General features: G+C 44.0%; 1 protein-coding gene across 4 annotated transcripts in view; it reads left to right on the forward strand.

The window, feature by feature from the left end:
• Nucleotides 1-25,288, forward strand: part of PAM (peptidylglycine alpha-amidating monooxygenase) — a 269,957-nt gene that overhangs the window by 148,791 nt on the left and 95,878 nt on the right. For all 4 annotated transcript variants that reach the window (XM_054986265.1, XM_054986264.1, XM_054986267.1 and 1 more), the window contains 2 exons: nucleotides 17,775-17,860; nucleotides 20,363-20,446. In XM_054986265.1, the coding sequence (XP_054842240.1) occupies nucleotides 17,775-17,860; nucleotides 20,363-20,446 (170 nt within the window). The remainder of the gene's footprint in view (nucleotides 1-17,774; nucleotides 17,861-20,362; nucleotides 20,447-25,288) is intronic.

The raw sequence follows: 25,288 nt of genomic DNA on the forward strand, positions 1-25,288 counted from the left end.
TCTGCACAGAGAAAGACTGCATCTGCCACAGAATTGATCTTTTCCTGGCTTTTCTCCCTGCGTACATACCCAATTTTTTTCCAGCTTGCTCTGAGTGGGCCTACCCTTGTGCCTGACCCGGAGATTGCAGCTCGTGCAAAATGCAGCAGCGCGCGTCATTATGAAAGGACCAAATAGAGCGCATATTACGCCAATACTGCGCGAGCTGCATTGGTTGCCAGTGGAGTACCGGATCAGGTTCAAGGTTCTGGTATTGACCTATAAGGCCTTGTGCAGACTGGGGCCAGCGTACTTGAGGGACCGTCTCTCCCCGTATATTCCCCGGAGGATCCTTTGATTAGGAGAAAAACCATTGTTATTGGTCCCTGGCCCCAAGGAGGCCCGCCTCGCCTCAACTAGAGCCAGGGCTTTCTCAGTCCTGGCTCCTACCCGGTGGAACGCTCTGTCTACTGAGACCAGGGCCCGTCAGGATTTAGTATCTTTCTGCCGGGCCTGTAAGACAGAGTTGTTCTGCCAGACTTATGGCTGAGGTTGGGCCTCTGCTGGTCAGAGGATGCAACATCTACCCCTCTCCCTGTGAAAACTGCCCGCCACTGGTTGTTTTTCAGCTGTTGTTACTGTGCTGCTATATCTAGTTGTACTGTTGTATTGCTCGTTAACAGTTGTATTGATGCCCCCAGGCAAAGAGTGCTGCTATTTTTATATGATGTTTTAATGTTTTAATATGGAACGTTTTAAAATGATTTTAAGGTTGTTATCTGCCCTGAGCCCGCTTGCGGGGAGGGCGGAATATAAATAAATAGGTGGGTGGATGGATGGATGGATAGATGAATGGATGAATATGCCCTCAGCCCTTTAACTAACAAAATTGACCTGTTTCCCAGAAAACACAGTAGAAACAAGGTATTTTTCTAGTGCAAAAAAAATATAAACAGGTACCACTTTGGTTCAACTCCCTCAGATGTGGAATTACAGAGGCCCAAAGTGTATTCAATCCTTGTGGATCGAATATTCACAAAACGCGGTGCAAGCGAACATGCAGAAAAGATGGATAACTGCCTCTTTGGCCCTTTTTGCACTTACGGTTTAAACCGCCATTTATGAGCATTCGCCCCGATCGCAGTGGCTTCGGCATTGCACCTGTTCATTTCACACTGTCCACTGCAATTTTGATTTGGTGTCTGTGCTTCATTTCAAAACCTCTGTGCAATTTTGGGCTTTTGGGGCCTTGCAATTCACGTCACACTTTTTTAAAAAAAATTGAGCATGCGTAGTAATGTTGCAATGTTGGAACCCTTCCCCCCTTTTTGCTGATTGGGCTGTCCCCTGCCCACTGGAGAGGCAATTGGTGGCAGAGTTCTGGGGGAAAACATGCACCACTCTCATTTTTTTAAATCAAGCCAGGAAAGGGTTAAAATGCTGCCGATTCATCTCCTCCCAGGAAGCAGAGGCTTGTTTCCAAAGGGCTGTGCAAAATGCTTGGGTTTTTTCCCCCTCTTTGGCAAAGCCTGAAACATGCCTGGGAGGGAGGGAAAAGCAGCAATTTAATCCTTTCCTGGCTTTTAAAGCCAGGAAGAAAGTGCAGGAACATTACAACGTTGCAACCCATTCTTGTCTTTAAAAAAAAAAGAATGTGTGTGCATACCCTAAGGGAGGAAGGAGAAAGCAGCTATTTAACACTTTCCTTGCTTTTAAAGCTAGCAGGGAATTAGCAGCAAGCTTAGGAATCATTCCTGGCTTTGAAAAAAATAAAAGAGCATGCATACCAGGAGGAAGGAAACCAACGAAGAAGCAGCCTTATGACCCTCAGCTTGCTTTACTAAAAAAAATGGTGGACAAGGAGTTCAGAGAGCTGAGGAAGGTGGGAGTGGTTAATTCTGCACAAACCAATCAGCTCCCAGGGAAAAGAAGAGGGGGGGAGAGAAGCAAAAAGGGGGCAAAAGTGTTCACATTAGCAAAATGCAGGCCAGCTGCCAGTCGGCAGTGAACTTAAAAAAACATCGGGGTATGTCCGCAGGGGGAAAAATCGGAGATACAGTGGACAAAAAACGGGACTGCATCCCATGACTGCTTTGCAAGTGTGAAAACCTTGCAAACATGGGATGTGGAACAGGTACAAACGCGCTCTAAAAACCGAGTGCGAAATGTACCTTTGAGTTGTCAAGTGAAGGCGCTTTGAGTTAATGTCTAATTTTTGATAGTCATCAAGGACTCATTAATATGGTCCTGTATATGATTTTAGCAGCCAAGATGTGCAGAGGTCCAGGGCAGAAGTGGTGACCTTCACAGATCCCAGGATTCTGACAATATCCCCCACAGTAACTTGGTCAAAATGGCCCATAAGCAGACCAGACAGTGCTTTAAGAATTTCTTCTGCCTGTTCTATATTACAGCCACCATCCAGATAAAAGCATATTCAGGTTATTTTATCAGCAAAAAACTTTGCAAAATGTCACAGCTAATTGTTCGTGAGATAGTAGAGGTTTAGATTTAGAAGTCAGTAGATCAAGATACTTTACACAATTGAGAGGGTCATGAACTGGCTGATATAGTGGTTGCAGAGAAATAATGTTCTCCCTCTGAGGCGGAGGACATCTTGGGTGTTTCCCATCATCCAATCGGGGAGGCAGGAAGTAGAATCTTTCTTCCTCTTCCTTTGGTGTGTGGGACCACCCTCTCTCTCCTCAGTTCTTTTCCTGCCTCAGGGGAGAGCAGTGCTCAATAGGTTAGCTAGGCTACCCTTCTTGGCTTAAATACCTTTTCAGTCTTTTTTCAGTCTTATTTCCTACTTGTTCTTTGTTTGTCTATCCCTATACTTTCCTTGTCTGCCCCATTCTCTCTCCAACCCCATCGTTACCGGACTGGTATCCTTCCTTCTTCTTCTGACCTTTTCCTTTAATAAAAAAAAAAAGGAGGGAGAGAGAGAGAAATGGAGCAACAGAGGAGAGCGGAGGAGTCATCAGACTCAGACGAGTCCTTTTTGGAGAGGGCTGAGGGCTGTTCCCCGGGAACCGTCCTTCCGATGGTGGGGACAGACCCGGCCGGGTCCGACTCGCCTAGGAGGCTTGATCGGCCCCCCGGCAGAAGAGCGTACGCCGGCGCGGAGCAGCCCAATAAGAAACGGCCCCGTCTGTTGCAGACGGAGCCGGGGACAGCCGCATGCAGCCAACGGGCCGCAAAAGAGAGCGCGGCTGCGAGAGGCCCCTTTTCGGCGGGAAAAGACGCTGCGGCCGATTTCCCGCCAAGACGCATCGCCGAGGTTGCCAACCTCCCGGCGGGGGAGTCAAGGCAAATTTCAGCAGATCCGGCGCAGGGCTCTCTCCACGGCATTCCTGATCATAATGTAAGTGCTTCCAGTGTATCCCCCGAAATGCTTGCAGCCATTAGAAGGTCTCTTAGGGAAGAGCTAAGAGCCCTTTGCCAAACAGAAGGCTTAGGGAGCAGTTCCTCTTTCTCAGCTGAGCTTCCAGGAACATCCCAAACTCAGAGTGGTGTGCCCACATCCTGGCCAACTAAAGCAGCTAGAAAGCAGCAAGGAAAGACCCCAAGATGGGATGAGGAGGACCACTCTCTTAGTGAGGTTTCTGATGAGGGGGAGTTCCTCTCAGAGGAGGAACAGGAAGCGATCTTGGTCACTCCAGAACAGTCCAACAGGCTGTTTCAAATGGAAGACTATACATATTTATTGGCCAAAACCCTTTCAGCCTTGGAGCTAAAGGAGTCTGAAAAGGGGGAGGAAGAGGAGATCCCCTCCCAGGGTTCAAAGGGGAGACCCAAAGGGAATAAGGAGTTCTTCCCTAGATCAGAGAGCAACCCCAGAGTATTTCCTTTTCCAGAGTACTTTGAGTGACAACTCAAGGCAGAATGGTCCAACCCAGCTGCCAATAAACAGATTCCCAATGTGATGAAAAAGCTATATGTGTTGCCTAACTATACTGCTCAGTTCCTGCAGGTTCCTATGATTGACGCACCAGTGGCTGCTCTCCAGTCCCAGGGACTTCTGTCCGAAGATGGGCAAGGGATGATAAAAGATGGCCTAGACAAAAAAGGCGAAGCGGTGCTAAAGAGGGCTCACGAGGCACTGGCTACGTCCATCAAGGCGTCTTCTATAGCCTCCATGGTGTCCAGGGCCGCAGTAGTGTGGACCAGGAGGTTAATTCAGCTTCTTCCGGAAAACAACAGGAGATTGCTGGAAGGAGCCAACAGGATACTGAAAGCATGCACCTTCACCGCGGATGCCACCTTAGATGCAATGACTATGTCCTCCAGAGCGCTGGCATCCTCCTCATCAGCCAGACGACTCTTATGGCTTCGCGCCTGGCAAGCGGACCTCCAGGCCAAGCTCATCTTGATGGCGTACCCTTTCCAGGGTGACAAGCTCTTTGGTGATCAATTAGAGAAGATTCTAGTGGAAACCAAAGATAAGAAAAAAGCACTTCCAAGATCCTTGAGAAAACAGGAGAGACGATCTTTCGGATTTCAATCATTCAGATCGCACCATACCTTACCTAGACATCGCCAGGACCACAAACGCAATTGGACCGGGACCAGACCACAGTCTCGGAGAGGAACATTTCAGGCCAAATTCAACAGGCAACAAGGTCTTCGCGGCAACAGGCACGACTCAGAGGATAAAAGCCAGAAGCCCTGACTCTCAAGATGCTTCGGTGGGGGGACGACTGCTCATGTTCCATCACACATGGGCGGAGTCCAAGGCGGATTCCTGGGCATTGGAGATTGTATCAAAAGGTTATCTGATAGAATTTCATTCCTTTCCACCGGAGCGATTCATAATCTCACCCCTCAAGAAAGACCCACACAAGCGTCACATCACCATTCAAGCAATGCAACATCTCCTACGGATAGGAGCAGTCGAATACGTCCCTGCAGACGAAAAGGGGCAGGGGGTGTACTCGATATTCTTCACAGTCCCCAAAAGGAACGGGGACTGGAGATCCATCCTGGACCTAAAGTATGTAAACAAATTCATCAAGCTGAAGCGGTTCAGGATGGAAACTCTTCGATCCATAGCGGAGGCCTTGCAACACGGCGAGTTCTTGACATCAATAGATCTTACCGAAGCGTACCTCCACGTACCCATCGCTCCAGCTCACCGGAAGTTCCTGAGATTCTGCGTACAAGACACACACCTACAATTCAGAGCAATGCCCTTCGGACTGGCAACGGCACCCAGGGTATTTACAAAGCTGCTAGTGATACCAGTGATCAGACTCAGGGAGAGGGGATTCCAATTACATCCATACTTGGACGATGTCTTGATAAGATCCGCCTCCCGGGAAACGTCAATCAGAGAAACAATGGAGGTCATTCGGGTCCTGGAGGACCATGTCTTTCTCATCAACAGATCCAAATGTTCTCTTCAACCAACTCAACGCCTGGAACACCTGGGCCTTACCATAGACACCAGGGAGGGCTGCATGTTCCTTCCCAGAGAAAAGAGGATAAAACTCATTCTCTTGACTTCAGAGGTCATCAAACAGTCATCATCCTTACTAATGGAACTGTCAAAATTATTGGGCCTGATGGTGGCACACTCAGAGGCAATTTATTGGGGGAGATTCCATCTCCGACCCCTGCAGGGCTTGTTACGTCCGTTCCAGCTTCAGATAGCCCGCAAAGCGACCCTCAAAGTACAAGTTCCTCTCTCGGTCAAGGAAAGCCTGCGCTGGTGGACGGTCGAGTCCAACCTACTCCAGGGCAAGAGCTTCCTCACTCCTCGCTTCACTCAGATATTCACCGATGCCAGCTTAAAAGGTTGGGGAGCAACTCTAGAGGGCTCGCCGACACAGGGAGAGTGGTCCCCGAGAGAACGCGAACTTCCAATCAACGTTTTGGAAATGAGGGCGATTCTGCTAGCCTTGAAGTTCTTCGGCAGTCAGGGGACACTCGAACACGTGCTAATCAGGACGGACAACATCGCAGCCAAAGCTTATCTAAACAAACAAGGGGGAACCAAGTCGTCCCACTTGCAGCGAGAAGCCAACAAGATCATCAGCTGGGCAGAACACAACCTCAAGTCTCTACAGGCAGAGCACATCCGAGGAGTACTCAATACCCAGGCAGATTGGCTGAGCAGAGAATCTCTGCATCCCGGGGAGTGGGCTCTGAAGAGAGAGATCTTCCAGATGCTGTCGGAACACTTCAGGACTCCGGAGGTAGATCTGTTCGCATGTCACAAGAACAATCAACTTCCAAGATTCCTGTCGCGGTATTTCCATCCACGAGCAGAGGGGACAGACGCGCTTCATGCACAGTGGCCTCGGGGCCTTCTGTACGCATTCCCCCCTCTACCGACTATTCCCAGACTCCTGAGGAAAATACAGGAGCAACATGCGACAGTGATCCTGGTTGCACCTTGGTGGTCAAGAAGACCATGGTTTGCTACACTACATCGGATGTCGGTAGCTCCACCTCTCAGGCTCCCGAACCACCCGGACCTACTACAGCAGGGTCCAATATGGCACCCCCGTCCAGAGTGGTGGGCTCTGACCGGCTGGAAATTGAGCGGGACCATCTCCGATTAGAGGGTTACCCTCCTAATATTATAGCTACTCTTCTAGCGTCAAGAAAGGAGTCCACAGTCAGGATTTACAACGCAGCCTGGAAGGCATTCCGCCGCTGGTGTAGACGAAAACAAATTGATCCTACAAAGCCCACTAAGTCTTCCATACTGTCATTCCTCCAAGAGGGATTAGATAGAGGTTTACGTCCAGCTACGTTGAGAAAACAGGTAGCTGCTATCGGCACGGTGCTACCAACGATAGAGGGAGTTCCTCTAGCTTCCCATTACCACGTAAAAAGGTTCCTGAGGGGGGGCTACCCTACTCAAACCTCCGACGGTGCATAGGTTTCCAACTTGGCGCTTATGCGTGGTTCTCTCGGCACTCACACGACCTCCGTTTGAACCAATCAAGGAGATACAACTGAAATGGCTGAAGCTAAAAACCATATTCCTCGTGGCTATTCCTTCGGCTCGTCGTATTTCAGAGTTGAGTGCCTTGTCCATTCGGCCAGACCTATGTATATTTCATAGAGACAAGGTTGTCCTTAGGACCGATCCGTCCTTCATGCCTAAGGCATACTCCATGTTTCATAGATCACAGGAAATATGTCTTCCTTCGTTCTGTCCGAGGCCGAGCTACCCGAAGGAACGGGAATGGCATAACCTCGACGTGAGGAGAGCTCTTAAGGCGTACCTGATAAGAACTGAATCGATACGCCTTTCGGATTCACTTTTTGTCAATGTTTCTCGTCCAAAACTGGGACAGCGAATGTCATCCACTGCCATAGCTTACAGCATCAAGTCGTGTATACAAGAAGCTTATAAAACAATGAAGATGGAGGTCCCATCAGGGATCACAGCACACTCGGCAAGGAGCGCAGCTACAAACGCTGCTCTCAGAAGGAATGCCTCCATAGAAGACATTTGTAAAGCGGCTACCTGGTCTTCATCATCTACATTTATTAGACACTATCATATGCACACTTACGCTTCTGCAGACGCTGCCTTCGGACGCAGAGTTCTTCAACATGTGGTAGAGGACGAAGGCTCCATCCCACCCAGGGCTTAGTACACTGCTTTGGGAGCACCCAAGGTGTCCTCCGCCTCAGAGGGAGAACGGCCCCTTGGATACTCACCGAGAAGGGTCCTTCTCCTCTGAGGACAGGAGGACATCTTGCCCTCCCGTGAGCTTCGTCTGTGTTTTTTCCTTTTGTCTGAGTCCTGGATTGTTCTTTATATGTTCCGGCTATGCGATGGCCTTTACTGCCGGACTTCGTTATGTGCATGTGTTGAACAGTGTTGCACTTTGTTCTGTGTTCCTGTGTTCTTTCTATAGATTACAGTTTAAGATAGTTCTATAAAAATAGAGAGTACAAGATACTGCTGAGGGGAATCACCCGAACTGAGGAGAGAGAGGGTGGTCCCACACACCAAAGGAAGAGGAAGAAAGATTCTACTTCCTGCCTCCCCGATTGGATGGTGGGAAACACCCAAGATGTCCTCCTGTCCTCAGAGGAGAAGGACCCTTCTCGGTGAGTATCCAAGGGGCCGTTTCTTTTCCACTATCACGGCTGCTTTATAGAACTTCCAATGGGCTCTATAGCATGCGTTGTCAGATTCAGTGGAAGTTTTCCACTAGTGTCTTTCTAGATGTCTCTGGGCCCTCTTTAGGTCACCTAAGTCTACCTTTGTACTTGTGTCTTGTACTTGCGGCAGTGCCTCTTTAAGCTAGGAATATTGCAGTTTTTTCTTACCTTTTAGCAGGGGTTATTTCATAGAAAAAGAACTGTAAGAACTCATTAGCATAACTCATTAGCATATGCCACACCCCTTACCATCACCAGAAGTGTGTCATTGTCATAACTGATTTGCATATGCTACACCCCCTGACATCACTGGGGGAGGCTTTATCACCCTCCAGAGTGCCCTTTTTCTCCCTCCAGAGGAATACAGATATGTATTCCTAGGGCCCTTCTGGAAGATGGCAATCAACAGATAACAATCAAAAGATGACAAAAAAATAACCTCAGTGGAAAAAAGTCACTACACAGTGTAGTACACACTAAGGAACAACCCTGTTCTTGCAGTGGCAAAGATCAAACTGAGGGAGAGGCCCCTTCAATGGGCTTAGGCTGCAGTAACTCTGCTTAAAATTGCACTGTAAGTCACTTAACTCTACAGTCCTCTCTAAGTGGCCAACTTGTGCACTTCCTAGGCCAGCACAGAGCTTTCTAACACAGTTCAGACCTCAACTGCATCTCCTGGGCAACTCAAGAAGGAAAATGGCACGCTAGGCAGATAACCGAAGCAGTAGAGCTGAGCCTCAGATGAAATGAATTCGAGATCTGTGGATATTTGTATTCATGATCTGTGGATCTGTGGATTGATTTTTCTCTCTATATAACACCCCCCACTCTCTCTCTCCCTCCAGTCCACCCACCCACCCACCCACACACACACACACACACAGTCTTTCTCTCTATCCCTCTACCACCACCCCCACTCTCCCCCTCTAGTCCACGCACACTCTCTCACACACTCAGGAGTCAAAAATGAAAATAAAGCAAATGAAATCAAAGCAGTGCAGTGCGCTGGCACCACCGCAGCCATTTGAGGGGCAGGAAGGGCCAGAGGAGGCAGCTCCGGCCTTCCCCAATGCCCCAGAGGCTCAGGTGGCGGCACGAAGCTGCTGCAATGGGCTGGAGCCTCCAGGCCATCGCAGCCTTGTGCCACCATGGCGGCAGCGGCCTGCACCGCAGCTGACCCTCCCGCCAGGTAAATGGATGGGGGGTGGAGGGGTTTCCCAGGAGGTTTGGGGGGAGGAAGGGTTGCCCCAGTGGGGGTGGGGCGTAGGGGTGGGGGAGTTGCCCCCCTCACTTCAGTATGCTCCGAATATTTACAGAGCATCCGGAAGCGAGTAAAGTGCCTTAATTCCGAAGCAGCTTGCCAAATCAGCCCCGTCCTGCACACCCCTAACCCCTACTCCCAAAGAGGATCAGTTATTTGAGTGATGCATTGTCATGGTCCAAATCAGCTATGGGTGAACCAAACGTTAAGTTTCTCTGAGGTTGTGCTGTGCATTTAGCATTTACATACATGTCACAATAGAGATGAAAGGTGTAATCAAAGTGCCACCAATGAGGCTCTTGCTTTTGTGTTTTGTCACATAGTTTAGTTATTTATTTGCTGTAGAGGAGTGCTCTCAAATGACTCATCCCCCTGAAATCCCTCCCTAAGGACACACTCCCAAAATGTTTTCATGCTTATATACTCAAACATTAGTATCCTGCTAAGGTTCCTTAATTTGGAGTCATTAAAAGGATGCTCAACTGTACTGTGAATGGACAAAGCTCTTTTTTAATGTACATGTGTCCAGGATATACCAGCAAATCAGTACTGGAATATGTTACAGATGCTGGCTCAATTTTATTCCAAGATGGAAATAGGCTGTGTTGGTTTCATAACATGAACTTGGCATTCCCAGCAGCAGTGGTGGCTACTGGGAAGAGGCAGATAAGCCAACAGGAAAAGGCAGCAACCTGCAGCCAAACTTTGAACTCCCCTCCCCCGCACACTTACTTGCCTGTGCAGCTACTGCCATCACCACTTAATGTTGGGCATTAGAGTATTCTGCAGTTAAGTGCCTGAGGTGGAGGCATTACAGCCTTTCCCCATCTTAGCTAAAAGGCTGTCAAATGGTTTATTTCTCAAAAGGAACACAAGATAACATTGATGGAGTCTTGCCATTGTCAGGTTTCTGGTATATGTTAGACATTCATGCTAAAAGCTGAACACATAGCTTAAAATGTGTTCAGTGGTGTGGGCCTCTTTTATTGTGTGTTTTTCCAGCCTTCTGTGTTCATGTGTTGCCACCAGGGTTTACTTTGCACTCATGTGGAGGCAGGCTAGTGTTTGGACACTCTTCTCAGTGTATATTTTTCATATGGGCACAGGTGACAATGAGTACTTCAGGCCTTCTTTTGTGATTATGTGCAGCTCTATAAAAAGAGCCTCAAGAACCATTTGTTTAAAAGCTGAAAAATACAAGCTGAAGTGGTGAGGCAAGAAAGTGTGGAAGTTCATTTTGTAGGGTCTGTTATGAAACAAGAATTCTGTTATACTCAAGATGTGGTTTTCTTCCCCCGAAAAGCAAGTAGCTTTTTAGCTGCCCCTTATCTGGCGGCCTAAGATGTTGAAGTTTAAACTGTTTCTCAAGGTCTCTGTAAGCTTTTGCAGCATGAACCAGTTTCAAAGATCAAAACTGTTTTAAGTCAACTCTTTCCATTCTTTATTTCTTGATAAAAGAAGCAGGTATACTAGTATTGTCTCCAGTAACACATACATTTGCATGACCTTGTATGATGTTCCCTCATCCTTAAACAACAGAAATGGCAGAGAGGTTTTTAAAATTTCAAAAATAACTAGTTTATTTATTTTAGAGGGGAAAGGTCAAATGAAATCAGAGTTTGAAAATTTCTTGTGCTATTCACAAATAGTTAAAGGTTTATATTTTGAGGCTTTGGTTTCCTTGTTTTTCCTCATGCACTCTAGTATACTTCCTTTTAGTATTCTCTTTCTTTTTTTTAGTTCGGAATGTTGGTACCCACTTTCTAGTACCCCAGTCCCCTTCTCTTCACACACCAGAGCTTTCCTTCAGTCATTAACTGAATCTGAAGGTTTCCACAGGCAGTTTCCAACCTGACCAGAGATCTCTTCACTCTCCAGAGCTACCTCCCTATTTGACTGGGTAGAGAAAATCTCCTGTCCCTAGAAGATCTATCCTTTTTCTTTGTCCCATTTGGGAGTCTGCACCTGTAGCAGCTATAGGGGTGATCAAGGATTGAGACCAACAAGGTATCAGGAAGGAGAGCAGTTTATTTGCCGGCAGGGACTCAGCGTGACTTATTTGCCACAAAGAACTGAGCCCCCCGCCCATAAGTACAGACTTCCTTATATACATAAGTAAGACAGCTGAAACATCTTAATCACATGCATAAGTGATATGCTTCTCATTGGTTAGAAACAGTATTCGGTTACAACAGTTTTCGGTTACTTGTTGATTACATACGTTTACTTCTGGTATTTGGCAGATACAATGTTGGCTATGGTTTGACTTGGCTCTAATTTAACTATGAGCTATGAAGCTATCTTCTGAGGACTCCGTGACCATTCATGCCTCCCTTCTTCCTCCTTCCTCCCAGCTACTCCTTTTCCTGTGCTGAACAGATACTCTTTGATTGAGACCAGCTATTTTGATCATCATTACAGCAGACCCTTTGTTTCATTGCAGACTATCTGTCACACACCTACTTCCCAAACCTTCTTGCCAACTTTCCTCAGTTCTCCTGCCAGTGTTAAAACTGTTCTCTATTAGGACTCCATGTCCCAACTCCTCACACTGGATTTCTCTCTGCTAGGACTAAAAAATGACTCTCCTCTTTCCAGCTCATGCTGCCCAATCAGATCCCTTGGAATAGCCTGTTACTCAAAGCTCTCTGACTAACCCTTAACAGTCCTGCAGCTGTTTGTACAACACTTTCAGGCTTTTTGAAACCGGCAATCCGTCATATCTTGTCATTGCCTGCAGCTGTTAATGCACTGTGAATTGCTCCCTTTATAAATTGACATAATAATAATATAATAATAACATTTGATTTATATACTGTCCTTCAGGATGACTTAATGCCCACTCAGAGCGGTTTACAAAGTATGTCATTATTATCCCCACAACAAAACACCCTGTGAGGTGAGTGGGGCTGAGAGAGCTAGAAGCTGTGACTGACCCAAGGTCACCCAGCTGGCTTCAAGTAGAGGAGTGGGGAATCAAACCCGCCTCTCCAGATTAGAGTCCCGCGCTCTTAACCACCACACCAAACTGGCTCTCAGTTCAAATTGGTGCTTAGTTCAGAATAGGACTACAAATAATCAATTTTTGGTTGGATCAATTGGCAATCTTTTGGATGTTTACAAGCAGAACTTTCTCTAGCCCTTCTTCAGTTAATAGAAGAGGGTGCTGTTAATATTTCTTGAAAGGGTAAAATTGCATTGCTGTTGATTTTTCAAGTGCATTAGTGACTGAGACCAAAATAGAAATTGCAGTGGAAAACTCAGAATTGTTGAACTGTGGTTCAACTTTTCTGCATGACCATCTGTTCATTAACAAAAGTGTATAGGTACATTTAAAAACTCATCATACTATTTTTTCCTCTATTGATACACACATGTGAAAAAGGGCAATCTGACTGGCACATGTGTTCTTTAGACTTTGTCTGGTACATTTGGTTGTTCCTGAAGATTCAGTCCTGAATATTCAGTATTGTAGGCAAGCTGGATGAATGAGTTGTAGCTGGAGAGTTTTCTGAAGTGCGCAATCTGTAGTATTCCAGTTGGTTGTTAGGGCTTCAAGCTTTTAATCAGAACATTAATCACCTAAAGCTTTCGGGTGATTAATGTGTGTCTTTTTGAGAAATTGAAAAAAGTGTGAAAAAGCACAATTTAATAAACCAGACAATACTCCTAATTAAAAGGCAGGGCCATCTGTAATATTTCATTTTTCAGCCCATAGTACTTTAATATTCTAATCAAAATAAAAGCACAAATAACCTCACAACTGATTAAAATGTGTTTTCACATATTATAATTTCCCCTTGTAGATTAATTGCTGTTTTACTGCTTAAACTGATTAAAGATTGTAACCTTAACCCAACAACTTCAGAATAGCAAGTAAATTACAAATTTCTACACCTTCATTCTCATCAATAAGATATGGGTATTAATAAATCAGAAGCTGCTTTGAAATACCTTTTAAATTTTGATTGGGCCATTAATATTTGAAAAGGGCAGTCTATAAAGCAAGTAACAAGAAATGCTAACTTGGCCCTAAAGGGTTATGAAATTGGCAAGGTGCTCTATTTTGTAAATTACTGTAGTGCCACCTATTTCATAGAATTCAATACTGGAATCTCTGTGTTCATGCTTTTGGGGGTTTGATACTCTCTACATACTCTTATACCTTTCTTGGATCAGGTCTGTTTTGAATTTGCATTTAGTCAGTTGCTTAGTTTTATTTCACCGTCTGAGTTAAACTTTCTCTAAGTAAAATAAGATTTTTTTTGCTCTTCAAGGTTAGTCTGTTCCATTCATTATGCTGTGTTACAGTGATGCTACACAAAAGTTTTTTCCCCTTGCCCCTCCAATCCGCTGAGCAAAGAGGAGATGAGACAGATAAGGGCTGTTGTGAAAAAAAGTATATTTGCAAATATAAGGTACAGGCTACAAGATGAGCTCAGAATGTACCCCAGAACAAAGGCGCACATGTTACTTTTAAGGGCTTGTGACATCATTTTGGAGAAACGAAAGTCACATTCAAAATAAGGTACCTGATCACTTTTATACCTTCACATTGGACTATTGTCCACCTTTCAGTCTCGCGACAACATCATTTGCCATCCTATTCTTGGTTTCCATAGCAGCATCTTCCTTCATTCCACAACTGGTTACTTTTCTACACAAACTCTTCTCCAAAGGGGGAAGGGGGTGGAAATTATAATTCTCCCTTTGTTTCTGGCTTCGCCCTTTTCAGATGCCCTCAGGAATGTCCAGTTATCTAGCTTTCCAAGTACAGCTAGGGAGAAGAAGGGGGGGTGGCTAAAAGCAGAGACCAGTTACTTTAAAACATAAAGAATCCATCTTATGCTTCTTGCTAGCTTAATATTATTGCTATATGATTAATCCATAGTCTTTACTAATATTTGCTAATCCCACAGTGATGCTTTCCCATGGCAGGATTACTTTGCTTCAGACACATTTGGATAAAGCTTGTGGAGAACTGAATGTGACCACATCAGTACTGGCCCTCTCAGTGGGCTAGTAGCACTGATGTGGTTATTTCCCTTATGATTCTATCTAGAGCATTCTGGGAATAGGTAGCTCTTCTTGTCTGGTAATGTATTAATCATCCAGAGAACACTGTGATTCCTTATTATAAGGAAAAATATATCTTGAAAATACTTACCAAACTAGTAGTTGGCTCATATTTGTTCAAGTTTGCTGTTGGTCTCTAATAAATTAAGATTTAATATCTGTTTTTAGTAGCTTCTGGATTTCTTTGAGAGACCTTTAAATCTTTCAAGCGGTTGATTAGGTGAGCAACTAAAAAATGACAGTTATCATGGTAGGTTTGAATTGGTAGCTTTCTCTGGCAGTGTTGAATTGTGGAATGTTGCGTATCCTAAACACAATGTTGATTTAACACAATAGTTTAGAATTCACATTTCTTGTCTTTTGTGTTTGCAGTTCTTCTGATATGTCATTTAATGTAAACAAAATAATATTGTAGCTGTCATGGTTTTATAATTGGGAAAGATCTAAGGACAACATTGATGTATTATGCATGAGCATTGAGAAATTCATTGATGGGAACAATTGATACTTTTAATTGGATGTTTGTTGTCTTGTGTCACTAGGGCAGTAAAGCAGTAGTGATTACATATCAGATTCTAGATAAATCTTTTAACTTAAACATCCAAGAAGTTGGATAGTAAATCAATGTCTAATCAAATCTTCAGCTATCTGTGTGAATCTTGCTCTTGCTTTAATTTGGTCTCAGCATTAGTGTTTGTAATATTCCTCTTTACCTGAAAATTTGGTTAGCTCTGTTACTACAGTTGATAGGAACAGGCAGTCAGACAGGATAAAATGGCCAAACCCCAGTTAACTGAGCAAACAGGTATGTAGTTAGTTTGTTAATGGATCATATAAATTGTTATATACTATAATGTCTGAAGTCTCAAGCCACCGTTTGCTGAGTGGTGCTAGCCACAAAAATGGAAATCTAGGGTGGGTCTCTCTTCAGGGACACAGATAAATCAAGCTTTACATACAAATGAGATATCTATATAATGTACAATTTCTGGAAATTTTGAAGCCATGGGGGAAAACTGAAACTTATATGCAACTGAAAACTTATATGCATAAGAAAAATGAAATATATGCAACACATACATTCCTATCATATATAAACTTATTTTACCCCTTTAACAACATACAGTGCATTATTATACCTTACCTTGCATATAAAATTGAACTATTTTGTATATTTATGGTATTTAAAAGCATAAATAGTTTAGTTGTATACAAGTAAAACGGCAACTATATCCAGTACTTTAGAGAGTGAGCAAGCTTCAATCTACTGAAACTTGTGGTACAAAAGAAAGTGTTATTAGGATGGAAACAGTCAGCAATAGGACTATCAACATATTAGGATACCAAGTTAAACTTCTTAATATTAAAACTCTGAACTAGTTAATATATTACCATTAAATACATTACAGCACATTAATTGTTGCCAAAATTATCCTTATTTAAATAAGCATATCCTTGAAAAAAATGTACATCTACTGTATGCATGAGAATAATTATGCTGTTCATTGAAATTGAACCCAGACAAGATGGAAATGATGCTTGTTGAGAAGGCAAGGACATTGTACTCCCCTCTTTCTATAGAGTTCATCTAACCCTTGAAGACTCAGTTAAGAACCTAGGGGTTATACTGGATCCAGCGCTACTACTAGAAAAGCAAGTTAAGGCAACCGCAAAAAATGTTTTCTACAACCTCACTCTAGCCTGGAAGGTGGCTTCCTACCTAAACATGGCCGAACTGGCCACCTGGATCCATGCTATGGTAACATCAAGACTTGATTATTGTAGTGCACTATGAATAGATCTCCTGTCTAAGTTAACTAGGAGACTCCAATTGGTGCAAAATGCTGTGGCTCAGCTGTTACCAGGATCAAGCAGGAACATGAATATCACTCCTATCCTGCAGTCATTCCAGTGGCTGCCTATCAGTTACCGTGCTCAGTTCAAAGTATTGGTTATCACATAAAAAGCTCTTCACGGCCTTGATCCAGCATACCTATGTGACCACCTCTCCACCTCTGTTCCTCCATGGTAGCTTCACTCATCTGAACAGGGCTCCTGCAGATGCCATCCTGCACATGGATGAAATCAAAAGCTGCCCATACACATGCATTCTCTGTGGTGGCCCCTGCCATGTGGAACGGCCTTCCTGAGGAGATCAGGGGGAGGAGAGTTTTCCAAACTTTCCCAGGTTTGTGCATCTGTGTTGGATAGACTGACCAGAATGTGCATAAATCATAATTTCTCATAATATCGCAAGGCATCTGGCATTTATTCATTTTCTTTTAAAAAATAATATGAAAATGAATTTTTTAATAAAATCCAAAGGTGAAATCTAAATTCTGTCTGACAGGTTCCATAGAATACATAAGAATGACAACTTTCTGCAAGAGTAGGACTTCATTATTACATTTAATGGGGTCTGATTATATATGTCTGACTGATAAAGGATTTAGAATCTTAAAACATTGTACTTGCTGGAACCAGAAATTACATACGGTGTGTATCATAAGAACCTTTCAAAGAATTTAAAACATAAATGTGTTGGGAGAATTATTGATATTTTACCATGCTGCAGGTAGGGAATCTCACTGGTTTCCCTTGGTTCCAAAGACTGAAGTAATTCCAGGCAAAATGTCAGGTCTGGCTAGGGAATTCTCTCAGATTCTCTACTTCATCCAACACGGTTGTATGAGTTAAAGGTATTTAGATAAAACTCCCTAGAAGTGCACTGATACATAGTAATTGCCTGGAATGTTGAAGCAAAGTCTTCCCTGAGAGGTTATACCCCCCCGGTCCCCTCCCCCCAGTTCAAACAAGTCAGTTGAAGTCAGCAAAAGTCCTGAAAAAGATTTCCCAGGGTTGGTTCCCAGACATTCCCAGCTGAAAACATCTCTCAGCAAAGCATAGCCAAGATACAGTGAAGGGAGAAAGCTACACTACAGGAGGAAATCCCACCCCCACCCCCTCAGTATATATGCATTCACAGTTATGGCAGGCAGGCTTGCTTGCCTGCCTGACACATACACTGAATGAATTAAATCCTGCCCTCAAGTCATAGTTGACTGTGGCGATCCCTGGTGGAGTTTTCATGGCAAGAGACTAACAGAGGTGGTTTTCTATTGCCTGCCTCTGCAACCCTGGTCTTCATTGCAGGTCTCCATCCAATTACTAACCAAGGCTGACCCTGCTTAGCTTCTGATATCTGACAAGATCAAGCTCTCCTGAGCTATCCAGATCATACCCTACATTACAGATAATGTTGCATTTGAACATAGATGAGGGTACCCTAGGGCCAAGCCAAAGTAAATGTTTTTTCTGTTTTTCTTAGGGACTGTGATGCAGGAACATGCACAGACACATCGAATATTTTATATGCTTGGGCAAGAAATGCCCCACCAACAAGACTGCCAAAAGGTATGGCCTTTTTATGTATATTGTTCCAGATGAGTGTAGGGTAGTGAAAGTGATGGAGAAAATATGTTTTGCGTTACTTTTTGGTGAGAAAATTTTTGCTTAATGTCAACAAATATGCATATTTGCCTACAAATATATTATATGCTTGCTTTTAATAATGAACTTTCCACAGTCCCTCAGAGGAACAATATTGCTAATCTAGGTTAATTGCTACAAGGTACAAGTCTTTTGAAATCTGGGAAGTTTTCATCTTTCTTGTTTTAATATGGGCCTGAGCAAATTTTGTTACACAGCAAGGCTTTCTGCTTCATGCTTGGAACTAATTTTTATGGCTATTGAATTATGGATTGATGATGAATTCTGTTTGGTTTGTACTAGGATATGATCAGGATCTTTCTGGCGATACCATCCTCTTTTCCTCACCCCCCCCAAAAAAAACACAATGGCAGCAGGCACCTTCCCCAGGGTCCATGACACTTCCACCAGGGCTTGTGGCACCTCATTCATTGGCACCTCAGCTCAGGCACCTCCTCAAAGCCCTAGCCCACTTTCCCCATCAGGGTGGTAGCAGCTGATGCCTGCACCAAGCCCCAAGCAACAACCCCAACCATGCAGCCCTCTCACCTTTTTCCTGCAGCAATGCAGACAGCACAATCTCAGCCAAGCCAATGTGAGTCCTTTGGCAGCCTGAGCAAGGCAAATGCAACCTCCAGGCTGCCGAAAGAGCCTCAGGAAATGCTCCAGAAGCAACAGGGGCAAGCCCAACGAAGAACAGAACAAATGTGCCACACTGGGTTGAGATAGGGTGGGAGAAGCCAGGAGGCGTCCAAGTCTATCCAGCCCTCTCAACCGATAGGCTGAGAGAAGGGCTCCTCAGGGAGGCTGGGCTAGGATTCAGAGGAATCCCAGAAAGGTGGGAAAGTGAACCCTTCAAAAGTAGTTTGCTGTGAGGGCTGAGGAGGAACAAAAGGAAAGAGGCAATTGGAGAATGCCGTCTGTTGCAGGGCAGGAGAAGGAACAAGGTGGTGCCAACCTCCTTCCCTGCCCATCTGAGGCTTAAGGACACCTGTCTTCAGTGACTGGCAAGATGACAGCTGGCTAGCCAGAGGCGTCAGTGAGGAGGAGTCTCACAGGATCTTTTTTTTTTACCTTGTACTGCACCAAGTAAAGTTCTGTGTTCCATATTTCTGCCAGCAGTGTACTAAGCCACAGTTGTAAACAATGCAGACATAAACTGGAATAGCATATCTACCTGATTTTATTAGATGATCTCATTTCTCATCGCTATCAAAACATTCATTTCCTACTGCACACCGAAGAAATTGTCCACAATATCTTCAGCAAAATCCCCTCTATGTTGGAAAGGATGTGGAGAAATGGGCACCTATGCCCACTGCTGGTGGGAGTGCAAACAAATTGAAAAATTCTGGAAAGAAATCTTGGGACAAATAACCCACATAACTGGTTATACGCTCCCAATAAGCCCTGAAATAATCTTTCTGGACAAATGACAGAACTATACCACACTTTCTGGACAAATGACAGAACTATACCACATATCTTCTTGGTTACAGAAACGTATGACCAAATCACAGAAACCTCCTACACTAGCAAATTGGTACTTGGGACCACTACATTATAGAGAAAGTCACAAATGGCATCCTTCAAACTGAAATGTACCCCAGAACAACGGATTTTACAGAAAAATGGCTCCCCTTCATTGAACATATAGCCAAGAACAATATACAACCAGAAATCCAGTCTACCAAACCATGAAGATATGAAAATTTCAAATCTATGAACACTCATGACTAGAGATGGGCACAAACTGGAAAAAAAACCACGAATTGTGTGGGTCATGGTTTGTCGCATTTCATGAACCATGAACTTTCACAAACCTGCCCAGGTTCGCAAACTGGTTCATTTGGTTCGTGAAAACATCACATCCGGGTCAGCAGAAGGTCTGCAGGGTCTATCCCCTGTTGCCTAGGAAACTGATTGATCAGTACCAGGCTGTCTGCAGTGACGGACCAAAAATCGAACCAAATGAACCAGCCTAAAGTTCGTGGCGGTTTGTCAGAAATGGGCTCTGACAAACCGCTGGTTCATGAACCACGAACCGGCCCAGTTTGTGCCAAACTTTGATTTGTATTTCGGTTCATGCCCATCTCTACTCATGACTATACATCCTTAGTTAGACTTCGCACAACAACAAATGACATGTGCAAACAACTTATTCAGTCATTTGGTTCATCATGATACATCTTATCCTCCTGAAAAATCGACATTTCCAATGTTATATTTTCTTTACAGAAAATACGTTATCAGTGATCACCATGATAGACTTACATGTTCACAGTGTTACCTCATGTTGTTAAATCACTAGACTAATTGTGTATCCCTGTCAGTTCTTATCATAGACATTTTAGGGGTTGGGACGTTTTCCTGTTATGAAATATATATAATTTCTAAAATTTCAACTCACTTTTTGTGTGTGTTAAGGAGTTGGATTCAAAGTTGGAGGAGAAAAGGGTAGCAAATTCTTCATTCTCCAAGTACATTATGGTGATATTAGTGCATTTAAAGGTATGTATGCTCTTCAAATATTAATATGACTTTATGAATAGCATAGGATGTTTAAATATAGAACCCCATTAGTTACTGAAATTTAACCCTCCAAATAATCCAGGATTCTCTAAACTCTCAGGAGTTTTCAGCTAGCTGACCCTCCCTCCCCTGGTTAATTTAAAAAGAATATTTATATACAAATCCAGGGAGTCTCCCTAGTATGTGGAGATTCCTATCTAGTCTGAGTGATGTAGATTTGCTACTTTTTGTCCATATGTGGAACAGGAAGTTTTTTGTTAGATAAAATGACAAACTGGGAGGCCAGAGGAGTCACAGGAGAACAGTTTAGGCCCTCTACCCCAGAGCTCATTCCCCATGCTGTCAGGAGCGTGAGAAGACTGATGTTATTTGGAATGTATATGCCATTTTTTCTCTTTAACCAACAGCTGTTCTAAACATTCTGTCCCTTCTGGAGCACATCTACCCATAACTGAGCTGTTTCTGAAAGTTTTCTTCCCTTCTTATTCAGTTTCTTATATAACTTGGGAGTCTCCTGAAAAGATCCCCACCTTGTTTGTGGATGGCCAGCTTTTGTGGCATTTGTTACTCACACTATACTGTTACTATTATTGTGACTATACTGGTACATATAGTGATTATAGCAGTTTAAGGATACAGATGGTGCTGTGATGAATTGTAATGAATGAAACTGGAAGAGATAATATGTGCATGTTTAAGATAACTTCTAAAGAAGCTGTTGCATCGGTTACGCATGTGTGCGAATTTGTAATCGTGTTTTGTGCTAATTCATGCAATTCTGTTTTTATGTGGTAAAGTTTTATATTGACTATCACTGCATTGTGAACCAGTCTTATGGTGATTTCGCCATCATTTATTATTATAGTTAATAGCTTCTCAAGTGAAGTGTTCATTGCTTACCAGTAGACCTCATGGGTTTTGTTCAAAGTTCCTTTAAAGGAGTGGCAGTAATTTGTATCTTCATAGTCTACTCTTTGATTATCTAGTGTAGTCTGTACCTGGAATCACTGTTTAAAGTAGTAAAAACCAGCCTGACCAGACCTCCCTGATGTCCCTTAGGCATGAAGTTGTCTGAACAAAATAAATGTTTCATAAAATAACTTTTTAATGGAGGATTTCTCATAGTAGTGTTACTGGAAGAAAACAAATTCAGTTACCTGGATCAATTGTGATGTGGTATACTGTATATTTTTTTCTGGCGCCTCACTTCCACATTCACAAAAGTGCAAGGTGTCTTTTCAACTCAGAAAATAGATTTAGAGGGGAAATGGCCAGAGCCAAATGTACACAGGTATTGCATGTGTAAATAGTTGAACTGCAGCCAATTAAAATAGCCTTAAAATGAGAAACTCTCATTGTGCATTGTTACTGTATTGTGTATACTGTGCATTGTTAGTAGTGCTGTTCTTTTCTGTGTTCAGAACCAATGTGGAAAGTGAACATTTTAAACAAACGAACAAAAAATGCCAAAGGGATATTTTCATTGATGTTCTGAGATGTTCTTATTCATTGGGATTTTGATGGAATTGTATTTGTAATGTTTTTTCTATGGCTTGAATCCAGCAGTCTGTTAGTAGAATGGTGCACCAGGATCTTTGCAATGTTCAGTCCGCCCTCCAGCTGTTGCTTTTGATCTTTTGCAAGTTGTGGGACAAACAACCACAGTTTTTGCCCCCTCCTTCCTCTTTTGTCCGTAGAGTTGCATTTGTGGAAGAGAACCATTTTTAGCTCCTCCCTGTTCTTCACTGCAGCCCTCCAGTCCTTGTGGTCGCTTGTCATATGTGTCCCATAACCCTGGGAAACTACTAGGGATGTGCACTTTGGGTTACAGATCCAGGTTTTTAACCCAGATCCAGCCTGATTAGGGATGTTTTGGCATTTCCGAATCAGCCTCAGAATTGCTGAAGCGATTCAGGAATACCGAAGCAAAGCTTACTGAAATGTTTGGGAATGCTTCATTAAGCTTCGGGTAGCGCAGAAGCAGTCTTTCCCTTGCTGTTCCTAAGGAACTCCAAGAGGAAACAGTGCTTCCGCTGCTAGTGGGGCTTTCTAGGTGGCTGGGGGTAGCATGTTGCAAGTAAAATGCAGCAAATTTGCAGGGGACCTACTCCTACATGTCCTCTCAAGACCCCCAAGTTTCAGGAAGATTGAACTTTGGGGGGTCATATTATGGCCCCCCAAAGTAGGTGCCCCTATCCACTGCCAATTTCCATTGTTCCCTAAGGGGAAAATTGTGGGGGGGGTCCTAGGTGGCTAGGGGTGGCATTTTACAAGCAAAATGCACCAAACCTGCAGGGGATCCTCTCCTAATTCTCTTCTAATGACTACCCAAGTTTCAGAAAGTTTAGACTTCGGGAGGGCCATGTCATGCCCCCCCCCCGAAGGTGTCCCTATCTACCACTGAGCTCCATTGTTCCCTGAGGACCAACCTTCACATTAGAGAATCACACTAAGAAAAATTAAATATAAAATACACATAACCATATGAAGCAAAGGACACTCTTGCAACTAGAAGTAAACTGAAGCCCCCCTTCCCCCCATATAACCAAACTGATGCAAGGGGAACAAATTCACACCAGAGAATCACACTAAGAAATATTCCCCTCAAACCAGTTTCCATTGTTCCCTATGGAGAAAACTAGGGGAGCTTTCTAGGTGGCTGGGCGTGGCATTTTGCAAGCAAAATGGACCTGGACTTCACTGAACCTGATGACTGCACCTGGAGGAGACTGGTTTGAGAGTGATTTTTTTTCCCTTGGAGGAGAGGGAATTCCAATCCCCCCCCCCCCAATTTCCCCATAGGGAACAATAGAGGTCGACGGTGGATAGTGGCACCTTCTTTGGGGGGCCAATCTCCCTGAAACTTGGTTGGTTGTGAGAGAAGTGTAAGGAAAGGGTCCCCTGCAAATTTGGGATTATTTGGGAAGAAAATGGACTGGATAGCTGGGAGCGGTGGTTCCCATTGGAAACAATGGCCAGTCTTCCCTAATAATCCCAAAGGAGTTTAAATACCTGACCCCGAAGTTTCGGGATTCAGGTTTTTCTGATTTTTTCCCCCACTTCAGGTAACCCCAAAGCAGGAAACCCAAATCTTTTTGAGGTGCACACCCCTAGAAACTACTATCAAGGGCATTCAAGGAGTGATTGCTGGGAAGGAGAAGACATGGCAAAAACCTGCCCTCCTTCTACTAATGGATTGCTGGATCCAGTTTATAAGGAGATTTAAAGGCTGTATAACATAAAAGTTGATTATAAGTTTAAATTTATATAACTGTTTTGATTTCTCATTCTAAATGATATAGTTTATGAAACAGTAGCAGGAAATTTTTCTTTCACATCTATCACGCATCAAAAATAAGGTTGTTGAGGCTCCTTTGGTTAACCATTTCTTGGAAGTGGGATATATGGAGACGGATCTGAAATACACGGTCTTGTACATTGCAAAAGAAAAATTTCTGGAGGCTATAAATGTGGATTTGTTGAGGAGAGAAACCTTCTGGGTATACAAATTAAAAACCCTAGCCCCGAGAGGATTGAATATTAACACCAACTATACATGCTTTTTTTAATGGTGGGCTTTCCTGGCTAGCTATCACTTTAAGATTAGACTTCATTGCCAGCTGTGTGGGATTAGTATAAATGATAGAGTGAGGCTTTGAGGGCATGCAGCCTTCTTTAGGAGCAGCAACTGACAGTGGGAGTATTCTTGAATGGAAGCAAGTACAATACATACTCTGAGTTTGGTTGTAATGGACATATATATGTTCTCAATATGTATATTGATTTTTTACATAAGGTTTATGAATTTTGGAATCAATGTCAGTTGGAAAACTATCTTTGATAATGATTTGGAAACGAGACCCTCTATATGAACCGGTCAGCCCGTTAGATGGTCTACTCTGCCTGCACTACCTGGAACTGTACTCAACGTTTAAACCTGTAGACTTTTTTGAACCATGCATAATAATTTGTAATTGTGTCTGTACCGAAGGAAGATTAATTGTTCATGGGCTATACCATTATCATGATTATGCGCTAGCACTTTATGTATAGGTCTATGTGAAGACTGTGTGTACTGAGAAACACTGAATAACTATCTGCTTCTGGCAATAACAGTGTAAGTGGTTTGTAAGTAGTTGATAAGTATTTTGTTAGCACGTCACATTTCATTGCTTTTGTTACTGGCTTTCGTGACTCTGTAAAGATTCAGAACATACTGAAGCGACGGGGAGGGGGAGGCCCACCCCCACCCTTAAACTCCCACCCCACCCTTTAACCTCATTCCCCTACCCCCACCACACTTACCTGGTCAGACTTCAGTCGCAAACACCGTGCTGGCCAGCTGCCCTCCCCTGTCGCCGCTACACAGCCATGGCCGGCATGGCTGGCTGGCGGAGACGGCCTTCCCTGCCGCACAGCCGCGACTGGCCAGCAGAGAGGGTCTTCCCTGCCGGTGCCACTGCGCAGCCGTGGCCAGCACTGCTGGCCAGCAGAGAGAGCCACCGGTGCCGCTGGAGGCCAGCATGGAGGCAGGAGGGCCTCCTCCTCCAGCCGGTACCAGGTAAGTGGGGGTGGGAAGGTAAGGGTGGGGAATGGAGAAGTTTAAAGGGCCCTGCCACTTGCGAAAGGGCCCTTTAAACTTAACCCACGGGGAGCCCAAAGCTGCCCGAAGCATTACGAATGCTTCCGGAAGCTTTGATTAGGTATTTCTGAATTGGGCCCGATTCGGCTATTTTACTCGAATCGGATACCCGAAGCGCACATCCCTAATATGAATATACCTTAGTATTTTCCAGGTGTATTTGGGAATCCCAGTTAAAT

The sequence above is a fragment of the Eublepharis macularius genome, chromosome 8 (assembly GCF_028583425.1).
Source record: "Eublepharis macularius isolate TG4126 chromosome 8, MPM_Emac_v1.0, whole genome shotgun sequence".
NCBI lineage: Eukaryota > Metazoa > Chordata > Lepidosauria > Squamata > Eublepharidae > Eublepharis > Eublepharis macularius.